The sequence below is a fragment of the Blennius ocellaris genome (assembly GCF_963422515.1).
Source record: "Blennius ocellaris genome assembly, chromosome: 20".
Taxonomy (NCBI): Eukaryota; Metazoa; Chordata; class Actinopteri; order Blenniiformes; family Blenniidae; genus Blennius; species Blennius ocellaris.
In genome coordinates, this window is record NC_137669.1 from 20425970 (window position 1) to 20448476 (window position 22507).

At 47.9% G+C, this 22507-nt stretch overlaps 1 protein-coding gene across 1 annotated transcript; it reads left to right on the plus strand.

Moving 5' to 3' along the window:
* The first annotated feature begins 4299 nt into the window (after positions 1–4299).
* atp1a3a (ATPase Na+/K+ transporting subunit alpha 3a) lies at positions 4300–22286 on the plus strand. The gene is made up of 24 exons (XM_080515956.1): positions 4300–4413; positions 4536–4656; positions 12040–12153; positions 12276–12335; positions 12564–12767; positions 13729–13842; positions 14437–14571; positions 14670–14787; positions 15152–15240; positions 15331–15510; positions 17034–17232; positions 17373–17617; positions 17736–17928; positions 18039–18214; positions 18360–18496; positions 18634–18784; positions 18886–19054; positions 19336–19490; positions 19997–20120; positions 20266–20411; positions 20524–20654; positions 20850–20951; positions 21213–21304; positions 21480–22286. The coding sequence occupies exons 2-24, from the start codon at positions 4651–4653 to the stop codon at positions 21506–21508; spliced, it is 3069 nt and encodes a 1022-aa protein (XP_080372082.1). The 5' UTR covers positions 4300–4413; positions 4536–4650; the 3' UTR covers positions 21509–22286.
* The last annotated feature ends 221 nt before the right edge of the window (positions 22287–22507 follow it).

Consider the following 22507-nt stretch of genomic DNA (forward strand, 5'->3'; position numbering starts at 1 on the left):
GGAGAAGAAGCCTTGTGGAACGGCTTAGTTTACGATAGAGGAGCAATTATTCTCTGGAAATATAAAGAATTAAAACGTTGTTGCTGCAGCCAAAGCCAGAATATTCCCACCTTCTTAACTTGGTGAGATTATACAATAAGAAATAATTTGACGATATAAACTGACATGCAGTTTTACTTTATTATAGCAGAGAAGTGTCGGGCAGAAAATCGAGGGTTAATCCCTGAAGTTGCCTCAGATTCGTCACTTCGTCCCCTGAAAGGTGCCTGCTGCTCTCTGGATGCTTGGAAATGTTTATCTCTGTGTCTTTTAATTGTAATTGTTTCATAAAGCTGTTTATTTTAATCCCAGAAGTGTTTACAGCCTCATCATCCCGCTCCGGTCTCCCATCACAATTTCTATATTCTACAGTTTTTTTTGACATTGACGTCCCATGATGCCTTTTTTTTCCTTAACGTGTCAGAACATTTCTCAAACCCATCAGAATGATTTATCTGCTATATTTGAGTGGGGGGAAAGTGGTTCTGGGTACATTTTAATCCCACTTATTTAAGCTGTTAATACCCATAAAACGATGGATTGAAATTAAAGCAGATACAGATTATTTCTCAGGAAATTGCTCATTCCTTTCTCGGATAAATTAAAGCCTTCCTGCATGAACATTGGTCCTTTTCTTTTTCTTTTTTTTTTTTTGTTCCAGAGGCGGGTGTGATCTGTGTTTGTCCTGCCGTCTGACAGGAATCAATCCGTGGATCCGTCTGTAGGCACAAATGAAATCCGACTCCCTTTCAGATACTGTGACGTTGCATTTCTATCTTCAGATCCATCACCTTGTATCTGCGTTGAGGTTGATCAGGTAACGACAATTACCGTTAGACTCCACAAAAATGCAGGAACCAGGTTTCTGAAATGATTTTCATTCGCTTCTTTCCTCTCTGATCGCCATCTCTGCTTCCACACTCGCCTTAAATCACATTCTCTATTGTTTTAACCTTGATGAACAGATGCACGCAGCTTTTCAATTCCTGTTTTTCGGGGGGGGGGGGGGGGGGTCACATTTTCTTTTCATCTGCTTCATGATTACACTGTGCACTTAGGAGCTGCAGAATACTTTGATTTAAATGAATCACAGATGAACCCACATGGAAAGAACCTATATGAGGACATATGTGCATATATGAAACCTACAAGCAGTTTATATGCTGCATATATGCGTATATATGCCACATATAGACACAATTGAGGTGCATATATGTGAATATTCAGGCCATATAGGTCTCCTGTACTGTTTTTTTATTTCCACATATATATAGCCCATATCTCACTTTGGCAACTGTCATACATTATCAAGGCAATAACTATGAACTAACTAAAAAACAATTATGTAAGAAGAACATATAGGTGCATATATGCACACACATATACGTGCATATATGTACCTATATAGGTACTTGTATGCACGTATATGTGTACATATATGTGCATTTGTGTACATATAGGAAAAGAGACAATTTTATATATGTCACATATATTAAAAACCTATATCAAAAACATACATGTTTATATAGGTTCTTTCCATCTGGGAAGAAATCCTCTCCTCACCACTTATATCTGTACATAGTTCAAGACTTGACATTGAGTATGTTCAAGTTTATTTGGAAATATAGAAGCACTTTCAGTCCATGTTTAAAAATGCATATTTAGCATACTAATATTTAAGTCCCCTCAATATTTGTAAGTTTATTTGGACACAAGCCCATCTAAAATCCACATAAAACTGAAATATAGTGACAAAAAAAACAAAAATCTTCTTGGATCAATGTCTGCTTTTTGTATATTTCCTACTTTAAACCTAAAATGACGACCTTGTGGGGGTTTGAAACGAGCATCAGTGTATTTCTGACCTTCCAGTTTCCTCTTTTCACTCTATTATCAGCTTTAAAAGAGTTGGACAGACTTCCAGACCTGGAGATGAAACCAGTTTTAATTAACTCAAATAAAAACCAAGTCAGTGTATTAATACTTCACAAGCGACATACTCAAGGTTCATGACAAGTTTCCTTGCAGTGCAGAAAAACAGACAGGGATCGATAAGGAGGGAAAATCACGTGTCAGGAAGAGATGATGAAGAAGAACCAAAAGAAATCAATTAACTCCGCGTGTATGTTTTATGTCATGAAACATTTAACTTACACAAACGTATAATAGAAGACGTGTCTCTGTGGCGATGAGGCAAAGTTTCTATCGAGTAAAGTCTCAGTTTAATCAGTTATAATGTCGCGTTTAACAGATTTTACAGAAACTACCTTAGTCTAATAAACTACTAATGTAGACGTATTGCTGCTGTCTCACTTTAGTATTTACAGAAGGACTAAACTTGATGGAGCAGGAAGCCAGGGCACAAAGCAGGCCACACTTACGCTTCTCTCACATGGGAGAGTATTGATCTAATCTGGCCACAGTAATGCACTCGCACTGACCCGCCTGCACACATTTACATAGTAATAAACGTCGATGCAGTGACCGCCAGACACTGAATCACTGTCTCATGTGTTCCGCAACATGGAACCGCGCTCCCGTGGTTTTTATGCAGCAGCTGCACAATATTCATGGGCTCATGCTCTAAAAACAGCAGTGTAATTGTCTAATCTTCCACAGCAGGTGGTGCACACACAGACATAAAGCATGTGAAGCCACAGCTTTGCTCCGACCAACCCTGAACATCAGCTTGTTCTCTTTTCTGCTCGTACTGCCGGAGCCCACGTCAACACGGCGTTACCTCGTCTTCAGACCCGACCGCCTTTCATTGTTTTGCATCAATTACATGTTTCCTTTGTGTTTCAGCAGAGCATTTTCAAGGTGTCCTATTTGGTTGTTCGCCCCTCGTGTCGGGCACGAGATCTTGTGTTTGGGGAATAAGTCTGTGGGGGTTTTTTTTGTCCCTGATGTGTTTTCATGATGCAGATGTTGCACCCTGTCCGAATCACTGCAGCAGAAAAGCTGCACTGCGAACAGCTGCTGCCGTCAAAATAAAAGCCAAAGCTGAAGATTGTTGCCATGTCACGTCTGAGTGAAGAGGGACGACCGGAGTGTGAAACATTAAAAACAAGACAATTATTCATTCAAATCCACCGTAGAAAAGTACAAATCCAAAGTACACAACAAGTGATTTCAAAGGGAATCTGTCTTTAAAGGCATGCTGAGCATTAAGGGGTTAAAACGGGGGCAAAACTGCTGGGATGTATTTCAGAACTGAACCGCCCTCACTTTGTTTCTCTTCTATTAATAAGTGAGGCAATCATGGTGAGGGTTATCGCTGTTGGTTAAACCTTCTGTGTGCATAATGAGTGAAGCACCATTAACGTGACTGTTAGACGCAGCTGTTACTCAACAAGAAGGTTTTCTATTTTTATTATCCAGCTTCAATTCTTGCTTTATCCTGATTATTGTGGTGGAGGTGGAGACATGTTGTACCCTGAATAGCTCGAATATTTTGAGGGTCCAAGCAGAACAGGGTGAGACCCCATTGGAATGCAGGAGATGATGATGATGATTATTGTTATTATCATTTCCTTCTATTCCAAACAAAATGGGCAACATGTTTCACCTATGTCCAAGACATTTAGTAGACACATGCAGTGTGTTGAGCCGCACAAATATCCATATATCCAACAGGAAGTCCGCCATTTTGCGTTATGCGTGAAACACAATCCTCCGCAGGGGGCAGGTCCCCGAGGCCTGGGATCCGGCTGGTATACTCAACGGGCCTTCCTGATGAAAAGCTGTCAAAATCTTACGCCAAACTCGAAGGGTGTGGCCATGGCGCTCCAATGAATATCTGATGGTTCGCCATGACACAGGAAGTGATGTACTCTGCTTAACATCCTCTGCAAAAACACGTCCAATACTGCTTCAAACTTTAATTATGTGAATGCCACGAGACAAGTGTTGGTGTTTTTTGATTTATTTCACGGGTTGTTTTTTTTTTTTTTTGGGGGGGGGGGGGTTGCATTTCATTGTCTAAAATAGTTGGAGGAAATCTGAATTAATATTTAATGTCGATCAAATGTTCCGACACCTCACTGACGATTTCCCGCTCGAAGAGCTTCATTCTGTGTCTCCTGAGCTTTTTTAAAACGAGCACATTTCATTCGGCACTCGTTCGCCCCTCGGAGGGGTTCGGAGGAAACCCACGTCGTGCGGCGGCAGCCTGCGCGCGCCCGCGGAGGGAGACGGCATCCGGAGAAGAAGCCGCCTTGTCGGCCGGATCTCCTTTCCGCCGGCATCACTCGGGAGCAGGTTGGTGGAGAATCTCCAGCCCGCTGCGCTCTAATCCCACATTTCAACGCTTTAATCTGGACCCAGCGACGCCTCGCCGGGGTCTTTATCAACCGTTGGCCTTGTCAAGTCACCGTAAGCCCGTTCTTCTTTTGAAAAAAAAAAATGTTTTAGGATTTTATCTGAATTTTTTTTTGTGTCATATCTCGCATTCTCAACTGAAAGGGGCTTTTTTTTTTCTTTCTTTCTTCTATCAGCCTTTTTCCGCCCCGGTTCTTCGCCTTAAAGCCAGCTGTTCTGGTTGAACCGAGACCCCCACCCACCCACCCCCCGACAAAGATCTTCTGAGGAGACCCGACTGACTGCGCCAATATGGGGGTAAGACATGAATGTGTGGATGATTCGGTGAAAGCGTGAAACGACGGTAGGACGACATCGTCCAGAGGTGGATCCAGAGGTGGATCCAGATGCTCACGTTTCCCCGTGACTGGGCTGCCTAGACTAGCCAGGTGGACCGGAGGTAACGGGACTACCCGGGGTAACGCGTTACTGTTAAGGTCTCGGTCACTCCAAACTGGCATCGGCGAGATGACCTGTGTTTGAAAATCACATCGAGTGATGTCTCATTAAGATGACTCATTAAGGCTGCTCGCGTTACAAATCAGACGGTGGTGTAACGCCGAAGTAACGAGTAACTGCACGGAGAGAGCAGGCCCGGCGTCTCCTCGTCGACCCACTAAATAATAATACGCAATTTTACGGGGGAAAAAAGGAAGAGGTGTGCAGTGCACGACGGGGGACATTTGAACATGCGTGTCCGGCGCGTAATTACGCGCAGGAACACGAGAACCGCAGAAACCAGACTGCGGAATATCATCAGGTCATTCCTCCGAGTGCGGCTGCAGCGACTCCCTGTCTCACACACACACACACACACACACCTGAGGAAGGTGAGTGTGTTCACGGGTTCATTCAGAGACGCGGGGTTGATCCACATAACCTGATGCGTTTATCTTATTTAGCCGCCATTTGTTGCGTTTTGTTGTTGTTGGTTTTTTTTTTGTGTGTTTCTTGGCTCGTTACATAACGCTCCGGTGCCTGATGGGTTGGTGAACGGGTGAACACGTTTACTTGTGGGTCTGGGCTCCGAATCTGCACAGGCACAAGTGCGTCAAAATGGTTCCTCAGCCCCCACCCTTCACACACACACACACAAAAAAAATGGATGTGAAGGTTCCCAAAGGAAGGAAAACTCCAGGAGACAGGGCCAACACCTCCACAGTCTGCCTTGACCCCCCACAGAGCCCCCCCCACACACACACACACCCTCCCACATCTGTCAGGTCATGAAGGACATCCTGTTCCAGACTCTAAATTTAGAGTCTGTGATGTAATTCCTACACAAAAACACACCAAAAAAAAAAAAAAATGACTTGCATTCTTGTAGTTTTGTTATTGGGCAGTGGACAAACTCGGTATGTGGGACGCTTGGTGAGGTTTGATTGGTTGAGGTTGGTTGTGGTACGTGGAGCCGGTAGATTCCAGTGAAGTCGTCCTGCGGGGAACTGCAGCTTTACTTCTATAGTCCAGCTTAATGTGATGAAGTGTGATGGCCTGTGGTTTCTGCTCTGCTCCACATCCGGGTTTGTCGGGGTGGAGGGGGGGGGGGGGTGGTGGTTGGGATGAGAATGCATTGAGGCCGAGTCGTAGAAACGGTGCCGCTCCGTCACGGTTTGTATCGCCGTCCACTACAACGCCGGAGGGGGAAACACAACTCCAACGTTAAAGAGGAGGAGGAGGAGGAGGAGGGGTGGAAACTCCCATGTTCAGCCATCGGAGGGGAGGAGGGGGGGTGGAAGGTTTAGATGGAGTGAGAGGATATTCGGGTGAGATGGGCTGTGGGTGGGGGGCGGGGCTCGGTTGACAAGGCAACGCGGGGCCATTTGATCCGGGCCGATCGATTGATCGGGAGCGACGGAGGGAAAGCAGAGATGAAACAAAGGTCAGCTGCAGCGACGCTCAGGGAGGAATCGTGACCAGGGAAGAGTGATTGACACCGACTGATGGAGGGAGAGAGGAAGAGAGAGAGAGAGAGAGAGAGGGAGATGCCTTTGTGGTGAGTCACCTTGAGAAGTGTGAGCTCTGGAAAAAGATGGAGGACCGGAGGAATGCTGGGAGACGAGACGGGAGGAGCAGACCGGAGCTCCTGGAGAAAAATGAGGATGAACACTGAGATAAGATGAGGAAATACTGGGGGGGTTGCAAAAAAAAGAGACTGCAAGATGAATAGATCTGATCGTATCCCATCATGCACCTTGTGCGGAAGCTGCCAGAAGGGAGAGCCAATCAGTGTGTGTGTGTGTGTGTGTGATTTATACATGATGAAGGTTTTATGCAGCATTATAAGATCTTCACTGTCGCGGCTCCTCTTCACTCCTCTGGATCATTAGAATCTGCATGGAAGCGACGACTCGACTGAACGTCTCCGCCTTCCTCCAGACGACCACCAGTGTCTGATCGCTGAATTTAGCAACGAGTACTAGCATTAATTAACCGTAGAATGAATATATCGTGCTTTCTGGCATATATAGGATCCTTGTTCGAGTGACATCGCCTCGCAGTGTGTGAAGGCAGGATGCATCCAGAACAACCTCGCATACTCTCATTCAAACCTCTCATACATGCACAGGAGGAATATTAAAACTCCACCTTGGGGGGGCCTGATTGGTCAAACCTGCCCGTCTGCTACATCCTCACAGCGTCCCGCTAACTAAGGAAACTTCTCGCACATCTAAAGTTCCATTCTAGAGCAATTTATAGAGAATTAAAGCAGATTATCTCCATGGCCAATTGGCTAAACGAGAAATTACAAATGTCTGTTAAGCTGGAATCGACAGTTTTAGAGTTTAGTTTTAAAACCGTTCCATAAATCAATGTTGTCTGATAATGACCTTATCAACGATGACATTTTACGTTGTTTTAATCACAAGAACAAGAGAATCTTAGTAAAAACGTTACTGTTGTATTGGTACAGACAGAAGTTCTTCTTGGGGAAATCCTAAAAAAAAGAAATAAATTGCTATTTAAAATATACGGTTGCAAGTGAAACACGGACTTGTAGAAAATGAAAATCCCGATAACCTTGTGGTTCCATAGCGTGTCGGCCACTCGCACACCCGGGGTCGTTCACCACAGCGTGAACCGACCGCAATGTACAGGCCGATACGGCGATGCGGGATCTGATGTGGCGCTCGTGGCGATTGTTGCGTAATGGTCTGTCGATGTGTGGATGATTCTGACTCTTCACTTCTTCCTCTGTAGTTTCCGTGTGTGTGTGTGTGTGTGTGTGTGGTGTGTGTGTGTGTGTGTGTGTAGTGTGTGACTGGAACCACATTGATCCGTTCGTACTACTCTGAAAATCCCCGATCGGAGGTGACCGATGTTACCGATCTGATCGTTTGTTTTTCCTGGAACGAGACGTGAGGTCACTTTGACGTGGCGGGGGCGGGGCCTGCTGGGGCTGAGGGGGCGGGGCCTGCGGGGGCTGAGAGGGCGGGGCCTGCAGGGGTTAGCGTGGCTCTGAAGCATCACGAGGGTTTCTTCTCTGGGCCTCCTGAAGCGTCTCACACACACACACACACACACACACACACTGATACGAGTGTGAGAGTGGATCCACTGCACGCAGGCTGGTTCTCCGAACATCGCCGTCGCATTACATAACACAACTTCACATTAAGTGCATCATTAGAGCGTTTCATTCACCCCTCCCTCCCTCCCCCCCCCCCCCCCCCCCTCCTCCTCCCTCTGCTCCATCACTTTCACTTCAATTATTTAGATGGGCCCCAGCGGATTGGCTGTTGCTAGGGAACCTCCACGTCAATCCGTTGGAAGTTGACGCCGTCCGTCTCGACCACTGCCATTTTCTCTCTCGCTCCGACAGACCCGGCTGCTCGGCTCGGATCCGTCTCGTGCAGGAATGTGCGTTTTTAAAAAAAACCTGATGTATTATCAGTTCTTGCGTTTGTCATCAAGGCTCCTCCGCTTCAGACGGCCTCCTGATTAAACCTCGGTGCCGGCGAGGAGAGACAGATGGGCAGGGGGGAGAGTGTAAACACCGAGGGAGGGACGAATGATGGCGGACCCCTTTAACTCCGTGTGCGTGTGTGTGTGCGTGTGTGTGTGTGGGTGTGTGTGAGCAAGACAGCTCAGCAGTGTTTTCTAGGTCGATCAGTCCAGTCATCTGGATGATAATCCATTTCTTTGTGTGTGTGTGTGTGTGTGTGTGTGTGTGTGTGTGTGTGTGTGTGTGTGTGTGTGTGTGTGTGTGTGTGTGTGTGTGTGTGTGTGTGTGTGTGTGTGTGTGTGTGTGTGTGTGTGTGTGTGTGTGTGTGTGTGTGTGTGTGTGTGTGTGAGCTGATCCACTCCACTGGAGGTGTGTGTGTGTGTGTGTGAGGTAGCAGGAGCTCCGTCCACAAGTCGCGGCTGGAACTGTGACATTTTGGTCGCTGGAGCGTCATCGGGTTTAAGGTTTAGCTGTAAAAAAAAAAAAAAGAGGCTAAACACTTCCATGATGCTTTACAAAGATAAATACCAGACGGTTCAGTGCCAGCTGGTGGATGTTTCACATGGATTCTACGTTTGCGAGTCTTAGCAAGTTTCACTGCACTGAGAGAAAAAGAAAAACCCACATAGAAATGATTACGTTTCTGCTCTGCAGATATCAAGATGAAAAACCTGCCAGGACGTCGAACACTGGATTAAAATTTAAAAGAAATGCAATGTTGTCTTGTGGAAATTTAAATGCTAAATTTATTTCCAAGTTAAATCTGATGAAACATTCAGGTGATTCACGACGGCTCCTGCGGTGCAACAGGCCAAGGCTGCAGACGTTATTCCAACACGTCGGGCGGAGTACAAGTGTTGAGCGTGTGCAATCTGTCCGGGCCCTTTGGCGGTGAAACATCTGCCGCCGCTGCAGCCGCCTCACGTCGACGGCCTGTAACCACAGCGAGCGGCGGGGAGTGACGGCTCTCCTGTGGTTCAGGTCATGACACCAAAATTCGAGGCGTCAGTTTGCTGTCCGCTCTGGAACGTGATGGTTTAACATTATTCTCAGTTCATGAGTTCATGACCTCTTCGTCATAGTTATCATCATAGAAACGTGTTTTGTTTTTCTTATGACGAGGTGGTTTTCGCTCGGTGGAGAACCTCAGTCAATAACTCAAGTCTCCCGACGTCATATGACGTCAAAGTCAGTTATCATCTCCGTCAAATGTTTTGTTTTTACTGGGTTCACAGTTTTTTTCCACTAGAAATTCACTATAAACAGTTTAACTGGAGATGCTGCAGTTTGGCTGTAAGTTCAGAGAGAAGGATTATTCACAAGTCGAAGGTTTGACGGATTGGTAGTCTTGATATTTATTATTCTGTATTGGTGTTTACATGTATAGACAAACGGTGATTAGAAAGCTCAGTCTGAGCTTTTCGTTTTAAAAAGAATCAGTTGACATCGCAGACATTTCAGTGTCTTTTTAACTATAATTAAATAATAGTTTATCAACAACAATCCATCATTGAATCGTGTGAAACATTGCAGTCGGTGCTGCTGCGTTGTTTTTTTCTTCCAGTTTGAAGGAAGAAAAGATTAAATATGTTTTTCAATGTGATTTATTGTGTGTAAAATGACACCATTGTGTTTCACACTGACTTTAAAGTATTGAAAAAAAAAACTTAAATAACATCCTGGGCTCTAGTATTTCACTACAATGATGCTTCAGAATAGTTCCTACTCTGTTTAGTATCATACTTTATTTATAGTTAAGATACAAATTCATTATTCAGCAAAATGTCTTCTTGTAAGTGGCAACAAAACGTTTTCTTTCAGACGAATTGGTGAGTGAAGTTCAGCGTGTTCATGCTAGAGACATGTTGACAACGTTTCTAGGGTTTAAGTAAGTGTTTGATCTAAGATGAATGAGAGAATACGGAGGAGAGAGAGAGAGAGAGAGAGAGACTGGAGGGATTATTATTGTTCAGTGGGTTAATCTGTCATCGTAGTAAACAGCTGTAATCTGACGGCCTGCTGGATCCACTGTCCGGGGAACACCGCACCCCCCGACAGATGGTACAGAAAACACACACACACACACACACACACACACACACACACACACACACACACACACACACACACACACATCAAAAGTCGACATCACATTATTGTTTAATGCTTTTCCCACTTGATTTTTCATAAGCAGCAGTTAGTGAAACGATGAAATGTCGACTGATGTTTTGACCTTTTTAAACAAATTCACACTAAATCACAGTCGGTCGTTAAAAGGGTAAGAAGGCAGCTCAGTGTTTAAACAATGTAATGCACAGTTATTTTTAGATCGCTCACAATGACCCAGAGAACACAGACGACAGACTCGTCGGCTGATGAGGATGACAAAATTTTTTTTTATAAATAAATCATTGCCGCTCTAATAAAAGAAAAAAAACTATATGCTCTGAAGGTTTTAGTGAAATACTTCCAATGTACATTTTCAGGAACGACTTAGATTTTCATCCTCTAAAGCTAAATGGAAACAGCGGAGTTTTACTGGGAGTTGTTTTTTTTTTCCTATGAAGTAAAATGAGTTTTACACACATTCTTGAAAGTTACATTTAAAAAAAGCTCAAACACTAAAACACCTGTATCAGTTTGCTTTTCTGTGTCCAGTGTGACGGCTTTTCACCTTTTCACCTTTTCTCTTACGTCACAGAAAAGTCCTGCACAGAATATTAAAACTCAAACATTATTTGTCGCACAGTTTTATCAGCAAATGCGTTTTTAAGCGGTTGTGTTGACGTTTTATGTTTTAAAAAGACACATCCTTTCTATTATTATAAAAAATGAATGTGTTTAGATCGTGTCACTGTGATGAATTCATTTTATTAGGAGGTCCAGCTTTTTATTATCAATTTCTTCAGCAATTCATTTTGGATAACGCCGCAAGGCGTCTCAACATTGTGCGTTTCGTACGGTCGGAGTTCAGCTTTATGGTTAATTGCAGTTAAAAGGGAGTCCAGGCATCCGCTGGTTTAAATCCCCCTGCCCCTGGGTTCCTGAGCAAGGCACTTCAGCCCAACTGCTCCGGTTGTGATCGAGCATAAAACACGTGCATCACGTGACTGAAACACTCTCAATCTGTTCAAAATGTAAAAAAATAAAGATGTATAACAGACGGATTTAGGTTTCTTTAACCAATGTTGTTTTTTCACGAAGTTCCTCTCTTGACATTCAGTATCACATATTGATTAAATGATACAGAGAATATTTCAGTTATTGTATCAGGTTCTTAATTCAGTTGTAAAAAATTTTTTTGAAAAGTCTATCCCCTTCAGTTCAGGGACGAGTGTTAACATTGAGGGCCTGGTTCTTTCAGAATAAAGAACTACTTTTCTGAAGAACTGCTGCAGCTTTTAAAACTGAATGAAATCGTGTTGTTGTTGTTGTTGTTGGCTCCTCCCGCCACAGCTGAAAGGTGGAGCCCGAGCCCTCTTGATGCTGGCCCGTGGTCTAATGATGCATGATCTAATCAGGAAGTGAGGAGTTCCCCCTCTCCTGCCAGGATGGATTATCTCCATCTGGATGTTTTGACTGGGAGTCAGAATGGGGGAGGGGAGGAGGATGTTTAGGCAGCTGTGAATGAACGACGTGAGGAATCGTTTGAGATCTCGCTGAAAGCCTGTGCTCCTGTGTTTGTTGTGCGACAGTATGGACGGTCGGACAGTTACCGCGTGGCGACCACGCAGGACAAGGACGAGAAGGAGTCGCCCAAGAAGAAGGGAGGCAAGGATCTGGACGACCTGAAGAAGGAAGTTCCCATCGTAAGTCCGCCGTTTAACCTCTGCAACGCTTTTTCATTTTTTTAAAAAACCGTAAGGCTTCAGGAGGTTTGGAGCAGGTGGGGTTCTACGTGACGGTCTCATGACTTCTTCTCTCTTTGTAGACTGAACACAAAATGTCTGTCGAAGAGGTTTGCCGGAAATACAACACTGACATCGTCCAGGTAAGACGTTCGATTCCGCTGTGTTCTGTGTCTCTTGTGTTCTGTGTCTCTCTTCGTGAATAAATACTCCGTCACTACAGTTAATTCTGTTCGAACGTGTATAAAAAGTCACTTCTGCTGAGCGTCAGTCGGTCATTTCTCAGTTTTCAACCTCTGTTTTTCTTCTATACCGCCGTCGTTTCTCCCACTTCCTCCTCTAATAACCCTCCACCTCCCCCCCCCCACCAGGGTCTGACCAATGCCAAGGCAGCAGAGTACCTGGCCCGGGACGGCCTCAACGCCCTGACTCCTCCCCCCACCACCCCCGAGTGGGTGAAGTTCTGCCGCCAGCTGTTTGGTGGCTTCTCCATCCTGCTGTGGATCGGCGCCATCCTCTGCTTCCTGGCCTACGCCATCCAGGCCGCCACGGAGGACGAGCCGGCCGGGGACAACGTAGGTCAAAGGTCGTCGCAGCCTGTAGGGGAGCGACAAAGCTCATTCTGTCAATTCATCCATTCGTTCAGCCTGTAGATTTGTAAAGAGTTTCTGTGTGATCATGATTTGGAAATTAGCTTAAAACGTAATAATAGCGGTAGTTCATAGATAGGGTGTCCGTGGTCAAGGAATCGAGGCAACGTCGGAACGCCAAAGCCCTCAAGGAGGTGAAAGATGAGTAGTTACTGGTCTTCTATCATTTCGCAGCACGGAGCCGTTTGCTGAGTCACTCCTCCGCCGTGTCACTGACAAATATAGCGTCAGCGCTTTGGCCAAATCGCGGCCGACCCCCCCGGTCACAGTGACGGACTCCGTCGTGTCGGAGCCTCGCCGAGGGGGCCGGGTGACTCCTGGCTTTGGTAATGGAGGGGTGAGATGTGGGGGGGGGGTGTCCATGGGTCATCACGTCGTCATGTAGGGTCAGAGCGCCGAGCAGAGGCCAACGGGCTGAGGCTAAACGGCTCTGACACCCGCTGCACTAAAGGGCTAAAGGCCTGATGGGAGTCCACAGGAGGACTCGTGGTGAGACGGCGGCTCTGCAACGTCTGAATCCAGCCTGTGACGGCCCACAGGCCCACAGTTCCAGCGTAGGAGGCGTCTAAAAGACATTTCTATGATGATCCAGTGACGCGTTAGACGACATGAAAAGGTCTAAACCAGTCGACGGCTCATCAAGTGGCAAATCAAACCACAAAGATGTGAGACTCGCATGAAAGATGAACGTTGATTTGAGTTATTTCTAGAATTCACACTTTAAAGCGCCTGTTTCCCAAAATAACCTTTGAATCCGGTGGATTTTAAGTCTGCCGGTTTATTTTTTGATGTATTTTTAGAAAAAATGTGAACTCACTCGATTTTATTCCTGCATTAAATATGAAAGCCTCACGTTTCCTCCCCCCCCCTCTTTCTGTCTCCACAGTTGTATTTGGGCATCGTGCTGTCGGCCGTCGTCATCATCACCGGCTGCTTCTCCTACTTCCAGGAAGCGAAGAGCTCCAAGATCATGGAGTCCTTTAAGAACATGGTCCCTCAGGTAACCCCACACTTCGTCGTTGTGAAGAAAGCTCCCGAGCTCTAACTTCTTTTTGGCCACTTTGTCATGATCTAATTAATGCGTGAATCTTCTCCACCTTTTAAAACTAACGCATTGACGTTGGGGAAACTGGCAGGTGGTTGGGTTCAGTGCCACAGTGTCGGGTCGACGCTTAACCTCAAACTGTACAAAGAAACTTGGAGCATCTAGAAAAAAAAACGACGCTGACGTAGAGGGAACATGCAAACTGCACAGAAACCGGAATCTAACCTGAAATAGCCTCCAACCAGCAGGAAGAAAAAGCAGCTTACATGCACCTTTCACAGAGGATAAGCCGTGTAGATGATGAATGGATGGGGAATATTTTTACATCACACCCAATCAGCTGTCACTTGTCTGGTCTCCACTCTTCCCTCAGCCGTTCCCTAAATAACACCTTTAGAGAGATGCTGTGGTGTTTTTATCATCAAGTGTCACAAGATCTAAGCTTTATAAGGGATGAATGTGTTTTTTTTTCTGTTGGAAAAGTGTCCTGATTGCTCAAAGGACATTTTTTTTGCTTAATCCTGTCCCCCCCCCTCCCTCGGTTCTCAGCAAGCCTTGGTGATCCGTGAGGGTGAGAAGATGCAGATCAATGCTGAGCAGGTTGTGGCAGGAGACCTGGTGGAGGTGAAAGGAGGAGACAGGATCCCCGCTGACCTCCGCATCATCTCCTCCCACGGCTGCAAGGTAGAGGAAGCGACACCTCCGTCTCCCTTTCCTCCCCTTCATCCGTGTGTGTCGTGAATATATATATATTTTTTTTTTTTCTCCGATTGCGTCCGTAGGTGGACAACTCGTCCCTGACTGGCGAGTCTGAGCCTCAGACCAGGTCGCCTGACTGCACGCACGACAACCCGCTAGAAACCCGCAACATCGCCTTCTTCTCCACCAACTGTGTCGAGGGTCAGTTCACCGTCGACGGGGTTCACGTGACGGGAGAAACTCCACATCTCACTGCCTCGGTGCCCAGATCGTCCTGCAAAACACAGACGTCCCATATTCAGTGTGACTCGGTCGCCTGTCGAGTCGGCGCGCTGCCGCTTTTAGCCTGAAACCATTTCTTTTCCAGTGCAGCCATTTCAGGCCACGGGTGTTGCAGGGAGAGCCGCCGACTCTCGTGAGGCTGCGCTCTGTGTGGCGCCCCCCTGTGGGCATGTTGCTGCAGTACATCCGACCCATACGTCACCAAAACAGCCACGGTCGCTCCTTCGTCTTCACCCGACGCGGAAACAAAGGTGTAGAATGGCTTTTCTCCTCTTTTGTGCAGGAACTGCCCGCGGCATCGTCGTGTGCACTGGAGACCGCACCGTGATGGGACGCATCGCCACGCTCACCTCCGGCCTGGAGACTGGCAAGGTGACGTATTTAGAGATTTTCCCAGAGTAATCGGGGGTCGTCTGTTTCGTTGTTGTGGTTTTGTGTTAATTCATTCATTTGTCTTTTCAGACTCCCATCGCCAAGGAGATTGAGCACTTCATCCACATCATCACAGGCGTGGCCGTCTTCCTCGGCGTCACCTTCTTCGTCCTCTCCATCATCCTGGGCTACTCCTGGCTGGAGGCCGTCATCTTCCTCATCGGCATCATCGTGGCCAACGTGCCCGAGGGGCTGCTGGCCACCGTCACTGTGAGTCAAACTGGCAGGCGACCGCGGGGCGAAACGAAATGTGGCGATGATTCCAGTGCGAGCGAGGGGGGGGGGCGTTACTGTCTGCTTGTCTTGTGTTCTAAACTGTTTTTCTACAGTCTTCATGTGGAATTTTCAGTGTTTGCAGACTTGGGTCAGATATTAGTTTCAAGTCAAACAAACAGAAAATCCAATAAAGCAAAGCTTCATCCCCTGAAACTTACCGTCCATTTTCAAAGAACTGAACTTGCATTAGAACAGTGAATAATCAAGAATAACATTGCATTGTTCTGAATAAAAAAAAGTCATTTTGATGAAAAACGTAATCACCTCATTGATTCTTGCACTTGCCATTAAATACCAGATTCCATACAACTTTAGATGAAAATACATAAATGCTCTCAATATCAGCCTGCTCTGCATTACGTACTTTACATTACTGCACTTGTTCAGAGAGTTTAAGTCTCAACGCCGCTCCTTTGTTCACTTTAAGAATCACCGACTTTGTCTTCCAGTTTAAAACATGTTATCTTGCGCCACGTGTTTCAGTCGTCAAACACTCGGGCTCAGATTTGTTGTCTGCAGTTAATCTTCCACTTTCCACCTGTACGTCCCGTGTTAACGTGTTAACGTGTTTCTGTGTCGTGTGAAGTGATCTGGCTGCCGTCGTCTCCCTGTGGGACGCTCCGTCCGTCCGTCCGCTTCCTCCTCATCTGTGCTCCTGTGCGTCGTCGCAGTTTGGTGTTCGTGTGCATCTGTGTGTGCGTGTTTCTGCTCTTGTGTCCGTATCTTGTTTCCGTGGCGAAGCTGGTGCGTTGTCTCTCCTTCCATCTCTCTATCTTTCTTTTCTCTCCCCAAAAAGCAGCTCCATGTGTTTGTATTTCACCCTGTCCATCCTTCTCTTTGTATGTCTCTCTCTCTCTCTCTCTCTCTCTCTCTCTCTCTTTTTCCAGGCCAGGCACGGTGCTGTCTGCAATGACCACGACTAGCTAAATGTAAATGACACTAGGTCTATAACTAGTCAGCCTCCTGAGCTGAACTCGGCCTCCTCTGCTTGGCCTTGGCTAGTTTTGTTTTGGCCCCTCTGGTTTTTGCCGTACTTGGCATGCCGCCATAATGCACCGCCGCTCTGCTTCACCGCCTCACTGCTCCATGCCTCTCGCTCTCTCCGCAACGCTTGTTGGGCTGTTTTACATCCTTCTGCGGACTCTTTTGAGTTGAATGCATTTTTGCCGTGTCGAGGGATATCTTGAAGCACAGGATGAGCATCTCCAGGCACGTGGGGGCGGGTTCTGTTCTCAGACGGGGGGGGGGGGGGGGGACGTTTGGCAGAAGTCAGTTGGTGCCTGGAGATGATCATGAGTTGCGTTATTTTACAAAAGAGATAGTAATAGACTAATTTTGCATTTTGATTTGTCTGCTGCCTCCTTTTGTTTTGTTTCATCTCCCAACTTATTGTCTCTCCTTCTCTCCCATGCCCCCCCCCCCCTTTTTTTTTTCCTCCATTGCGTCGTTTCACCCAGGTGTGTCTGACTCTCACTGCCAAGCGAATGGCTCGTAAGAACTGCCTGGTGAAGAACTTGGAGGCCGTGGAAACTCTGGGCTCCACATCCACCATCTGCTCCGACAAGACCGGCACGCTGACCCAGAACCGGATGACCGTGGCCCACATGTGGTTCGACAATCAGATCCACGAGGCCGACACCACCGAGGATCAGTCCGGTGAGTAGTTCTTTGGGTTTTTTTTGTTTAGTTTTTTTCGCTTGCATGCTTTACGTGTTGTCCGAAAAACGCGTGTCGCCCGTGTGAGGTGTCGGACCGCAGCACCGCGAACACCCGGTGTTCTCCTTGTGCCTCTTCAGGCTCCTCCTTCGACAAGTCCTCGACCACCTGGGTGTCGTTGGCCCGCATCGCCACTCTGTGCAACCGCGCCGTGTTCAAGGCCGGCCAGGAGTCGTTGCCCATCCTCAAGCGGGACGTCGCCGGCGACGCCTCCGAGTCGGCTCTGCTGAAGTGCATCGAGCTCTCCTGTGGCACCGTGAAGCAGATGAGGGACAAGAACAAGAAGGTGGCCGAGATCCCCTTCAACTCCACCAACAAGTATCAGGTGAGCACTCCCCGCTTGGGGAAAAAAAAAAACGAAGGAAGTCGGACCTGAAACCGGAGCCGGGAGCTTTTTGTGTCTGAACTGCGTCTTCTGATCTCCGTCACGCCTCGCCTCTCAGCTCTCCGTCCACGAGACTGAGGAAGAGGATGACAACCGCTACCTGCTGGTGATGAAGGGCGCCCCGGAGAGGATCCTGGACCGCTGCTCCACCATCATGGTGCAGGGCAAGGAGCAGCCGATGGACGACGAGATGAAGGAGTCTTTCCAGAACGCCTACCTGGAGCTGGGCGGGCTGGGAGAGCGAGTGCTGGGTGAGAACGCCTCTCTCCGACACTCGTCTGTCGATCAGCTGCACAGGACTGCGAAGGAGTAAAGTATTAAAGCGAGTGTCTTTTCCCCTCCTTTCCCTTGAATTCTCCAGGTTTCTGCCACTTGTTCCTGCCGGAGGACAAATACCCAAAAGGCTTCGCCTTCGACACGGACGACGTCAACTTCCAGACGGAGAATCTTTGCTTCGTGGGCCTCATGTCCATGATCGACCCTCCCCGTGCCGCCGTGCCGGACGCCGTGGGCAAGTGCCGCTCTGCTGGCATCAAGGTGGGCACGGAGGAGAAAGTTTCAACGAGTCCAGAGTGTTTTATTTCGCCATCTTTTTGTTTTCAGTTCAGCTTAATCTGCTTTTCATCCTCACCTGTTGCTCTTCAGCCAGCCCCTGTGTCATCGCTTCCTTTTCCTCCTTCAGGTCATCATGGTGACCGGCGACCACCCGATCACAGCCAAGGCCATCGCGAAGGGCGTGGGAATCATCTCGGAGGGCAATGAGACGGTGGAAGACATCGCCGCTCGCCTGAACATCCCCGTCAGTCAGGTCAACCCCAGGTCAGGACGGGATTGCCGATGCAGTGAATGAGTTTTAAAACATTGTTGTAGGGTATATGAAAGTGTCCTTGTTTGAGGGCTGTGCTTTGAAGTCCAGTCCAGAAAGTGAATTGGTGGGCTTTGTGTGCCCTGCGTAGGGACGCCAAGGCGTGCGTGATCCACGGTACGGACCTGAAAGACCTGATTCAGGAGCAGATGGACGACATCCTGAGGAACCACACGGAGATCGTCTTCGCCAGAACTTCCCCGCAGCAGAAGCTCATTATTGTCGAAGGCTGCCAGAGACAGGTACGTTAACCCGGAGAGCCCACTCCTTCTGTCGGAGCTGACTCGTCTCCCGACAGTCGGTGGCCGTTTGCTGTGAATAACACGAGACGGCCTGTGATCAGGGCGCCATCGTGGCGGTGACGGGCGACGGCGTGAACGACTCCCCCGCCCTCAAGAAGGCCGACATCGGAGTTGCCATGGGGATCTCTGGCTCAGACGTGTCCAAGCAGGCGGCGGACATGATCCTGCTCGACGACAACTTTGCCTCCATCGTCACTGGAGTGGAGGAAGGTGAGGTGAACAGAGACAGCAAAGTGGGAGAGAGGAAGAAAAAAAAAAAACTGGCAGATCGACAAAGAATTGGGGTGATGTGGGGGAAAAAAAACGGAATTCATGTCAGTCCTGCCAGAATCTCCTTTTTGCTGTAATTGTTGCAGTAAAAAAAAAAGCTTTTGCCCAAATTGTGGTGAAAAGAAACTCCTTTCTAAAGATTAAATGTAGTAAAACGTAAACAAAATGATAATAATGCACATCTGTGGTTGTGCGTCTGATCACAAGCTCATGTCTTCCAGGCCGTCTGATCTTTGACAACCTGAAGAAGTCCATCGCCTACACTCTGACCAGCAACATCCCGGAGATCACCCCCTTCCTGTTCTTCATCCTGGTCAACATCCCGCTGCCCCTGGGCACCATCACCATCCTCTGCATCGACCTGGGGACCGACATGGTGAGAGAACGGGACTCAGTTCCAGTCTGCTTCACCTGGGAAAACACACCAGTTGTGATCATGTTGACAATACCGGTGTTCCTACGCATCCAGCACACTGGAGTGTGTGTGTGTGTGTGTGTGTGATGTCTGATCATCCATGCTTACACAGTCGACCAGTCAGCTGCACACAAACATGTCGGCGTGTCGACTGCACGGTATCTGCGGTGTCCGATGACACAGCGTTTTTGAGTGCATAGAATCACCTTGGATTGTTTTTCAGACACAAAACTAGAATTAACGGAAGTCTACAAATTACATATTGAAGGGAGACACAAGCGTCCACGGTCACATGCAAGAGAAGGACACTAGGTGGCAGTGTTTGACCAGGAAACGCAGCAGGCAGGAGGCGCTCTTTACAGACTGAGACACAGAAAGATCAAGTTACTAACGACTCATGAATCAAAAATTAAAACAAAAGCCACCAACATTTTGTCATTTCCTCTGCGTTCCGCCGCCTCTCTCAGGTTCCAGCCATTTCTCTCGCTTATGAAGCAGCAGAGAGCGACATCATGAAGCGTCAGCCCAGAAACCCACTGAGGGACAAGCTGGTGAACGAGCGTCTCATCAGCATCGCCTACGGACAGATCGGTACGGCCGGCCGTCACGCCGTCACCTGGACCATGCTGATTTTATGGATTTTTATTTTTTTTTTTAGATGAATGCAGGATATCGGCCCACTCGGCCTTTAGCGTCTTGTTTTCCCACATTGAGAGCAAGCCGTGTGTTCCTACAGGTATGATCCAGGCTCTCGGTGGCTTCTTCGCATATTTCGTCATCATGGCGGAAAACGGTTTCCTGCCGTCCGTGCTCGTCGGCATCCGGCTCAACTGGGACGACCGTTCCAACAACGACCTGGAGGACAGCTACGGGCAGCAATGGGTAACGCTCACACGTCGTCCGTCTCCTCGTCTCGCCTCGTTTCACTGGTGACGTACCTCCCGAAGTGCAGATATAGCAATCCCTCTCGCGTCTCTCCTGTCGCCGCCTGCAGACCTATGAGCAGCGCAAGATTGTGGAGTTTACGTGCCACACGGCCTTCTTCGTCAGCATCGTGGTGGTGCAGTGGGCGGATGTCATCATCTGCAAGACCAGACGTAACTCGGTGTTCCAGCAGGGCATGAGGTGAGTGAACTGGTCCTCCTCCTCCGCTGGAACCAGAGGACTTTACATTTAGGATCTCCAGGGTTTTTCCAGTTTGAAGCGGTTTGAATAGGTCACTTGTCTCGTACTTTCTCTGCGCTGGGTTTTTTTTTTTAATGTCTTCTCAACTTGCAGCAGGTTTTCTCACCAGCTCTCGTCTTTATTTCTTGTTTTTAGGAATAAGATTTTGATCTTTGGCCTATTTGAGGAAACGGCTCTGGCTGCGTTCCTGTCCTACTGCCCCGGGATGGACGTGGCGCTACGGATGTACCCACTCAAGTAAGCAACACGTCGATTCAGAACCTCAGTGCCTCCAGGACCGAATGACTGAGACTGAGTATCATTTTGTATTGATTGAAACACAACAGTGCAGCTTTAAATCAGTTAGCCATCTGTTATTGAAGCGGGTAGAAACTTCTGTGAGATTTAAAACCTTTTCAGCCGCAACACAAACGAGAAAAATACATTTAAAACGTTAAAATCTTACCCACGTTCCCATCTTGGATGACTAATCTGTTTTGTCCTCCGTGTGCGTCTCAGGCCCAGCTGGTGGTTCTGCGCATTCCCGTACAGTTTCCTCATCTTTGTTTACGATGAGATCCGAAAAGTCATCCTTCGCCGGAGCCCCGGAGGTGAGACGCCGCGACACGCGACCGCCGCTTCACGTCAAAAGCTTTTAAAAACCCGCCTTGTGTTTCGCCGGGAAGGACGTTCTTTACTAAGTGAAACGTCGGTCACAGTTTTCACTTTCCTTTCCCTCCTTTTCTTCCCCTTTCCCTCTTTTGCTCTTCTCTCCCTTCTCTGCAGGTTGGGTGGAAAAAGAGACGTACTATTAAATTATCAAAGCAAATCATTTACTTCTCCCCCTCCTCCTCCTCCTCCTCCTCCCTCCCCCCCATCACCCCCCCCTCCCCCCCCTCGTCACATACTCAAACTGTACAAGAAAACAATGTTTACTCCTCCGCCTCTTCGTTTCTTCATCCTCATTTCCTAAATAAATAAAGAAACAAACGCCAAGACGTCGATGAGGGGAGGATGGGGGGAGGGGGGGTTCTGGATCCTCTCTGTCCGTCTGTCCTGCTTTTTTCTATCAAAGTCTTTACAGCACGACTCTGCCAGTAACACTGTTTGTGCCGCCGCTCGCTACGCTCTGCTAGCAGCAGCCGACTTCCACCGGCGAGCGGCGGCGAATAAAGTAGAAATATCGAAAAACGAATAAAGACGACGACCCGACTGTTCCACTGCCGGCAGCTCGCCCATCGCCCGGTGGCGTCATCGCCCGGGTCCGGCTGCGCTATCACTGCCACTTTCTCTCTCTCTCTCTCTCTCTCTTTCTCTTTCTCTTTCTCTCTCTCTCTCTCTCTGCCAACCTTGTACTGCCGCTCTCTCCCTCCTCCGTCTCTCCTCTCAATTAACAATCAGTCTCTCACTGAACCCCCCCCCCTCCTCTCCTCCCTCCCCGGTTTTTCGTTTCTGCTTATTGTTTTCTAATAGACGACTGGGTGTTTTTTAAAAAACTGAATTGTTGGTAAAAGTTTTCTGTTTTTGTTTTTTTTAAGTTGGGAGTGGGTCTGAGAGCTGCTTGTTTTCATTCAGACATGACAAAGCACACCGTCTTTTCCTCTCTTCTTTCTCTCTCACACTCCTCCTTTAACCCTCCCCCCCTCCCCTCCCCCCTCCTCCCCCCTCCTCTCCCCCCTCCCCTGCCGATCCGTCTCCGTCCGTCTGTCTGTTTGTGAACACCGTGAAACAAAATCCCTCCGCCCTTGTAAACTTTCACTACCTGCACCCCTCCCTCAACCCCCCCCCCCCCCCCCCCCCAAATTCACCACCTG

Coding starts and splice junctions, on each gene's coding strand:
- atp1a3a (XM_080515956.1), top strand. Junction 14,572..14,669: donor TCTCCTCCCACGGCTGCAAG/GTAGAGGAAGCG, acceptor TTGCGTCCGTAG/GTGGACAACTCGTCCCTGAC. Junction 19,055..19,335: donor CGTCACTGGAGTGGAGGAAG/GTGAGGTGAACA, acceptor CATGTCTTCCAG/GCCGTCTGATCTTTGACAAC.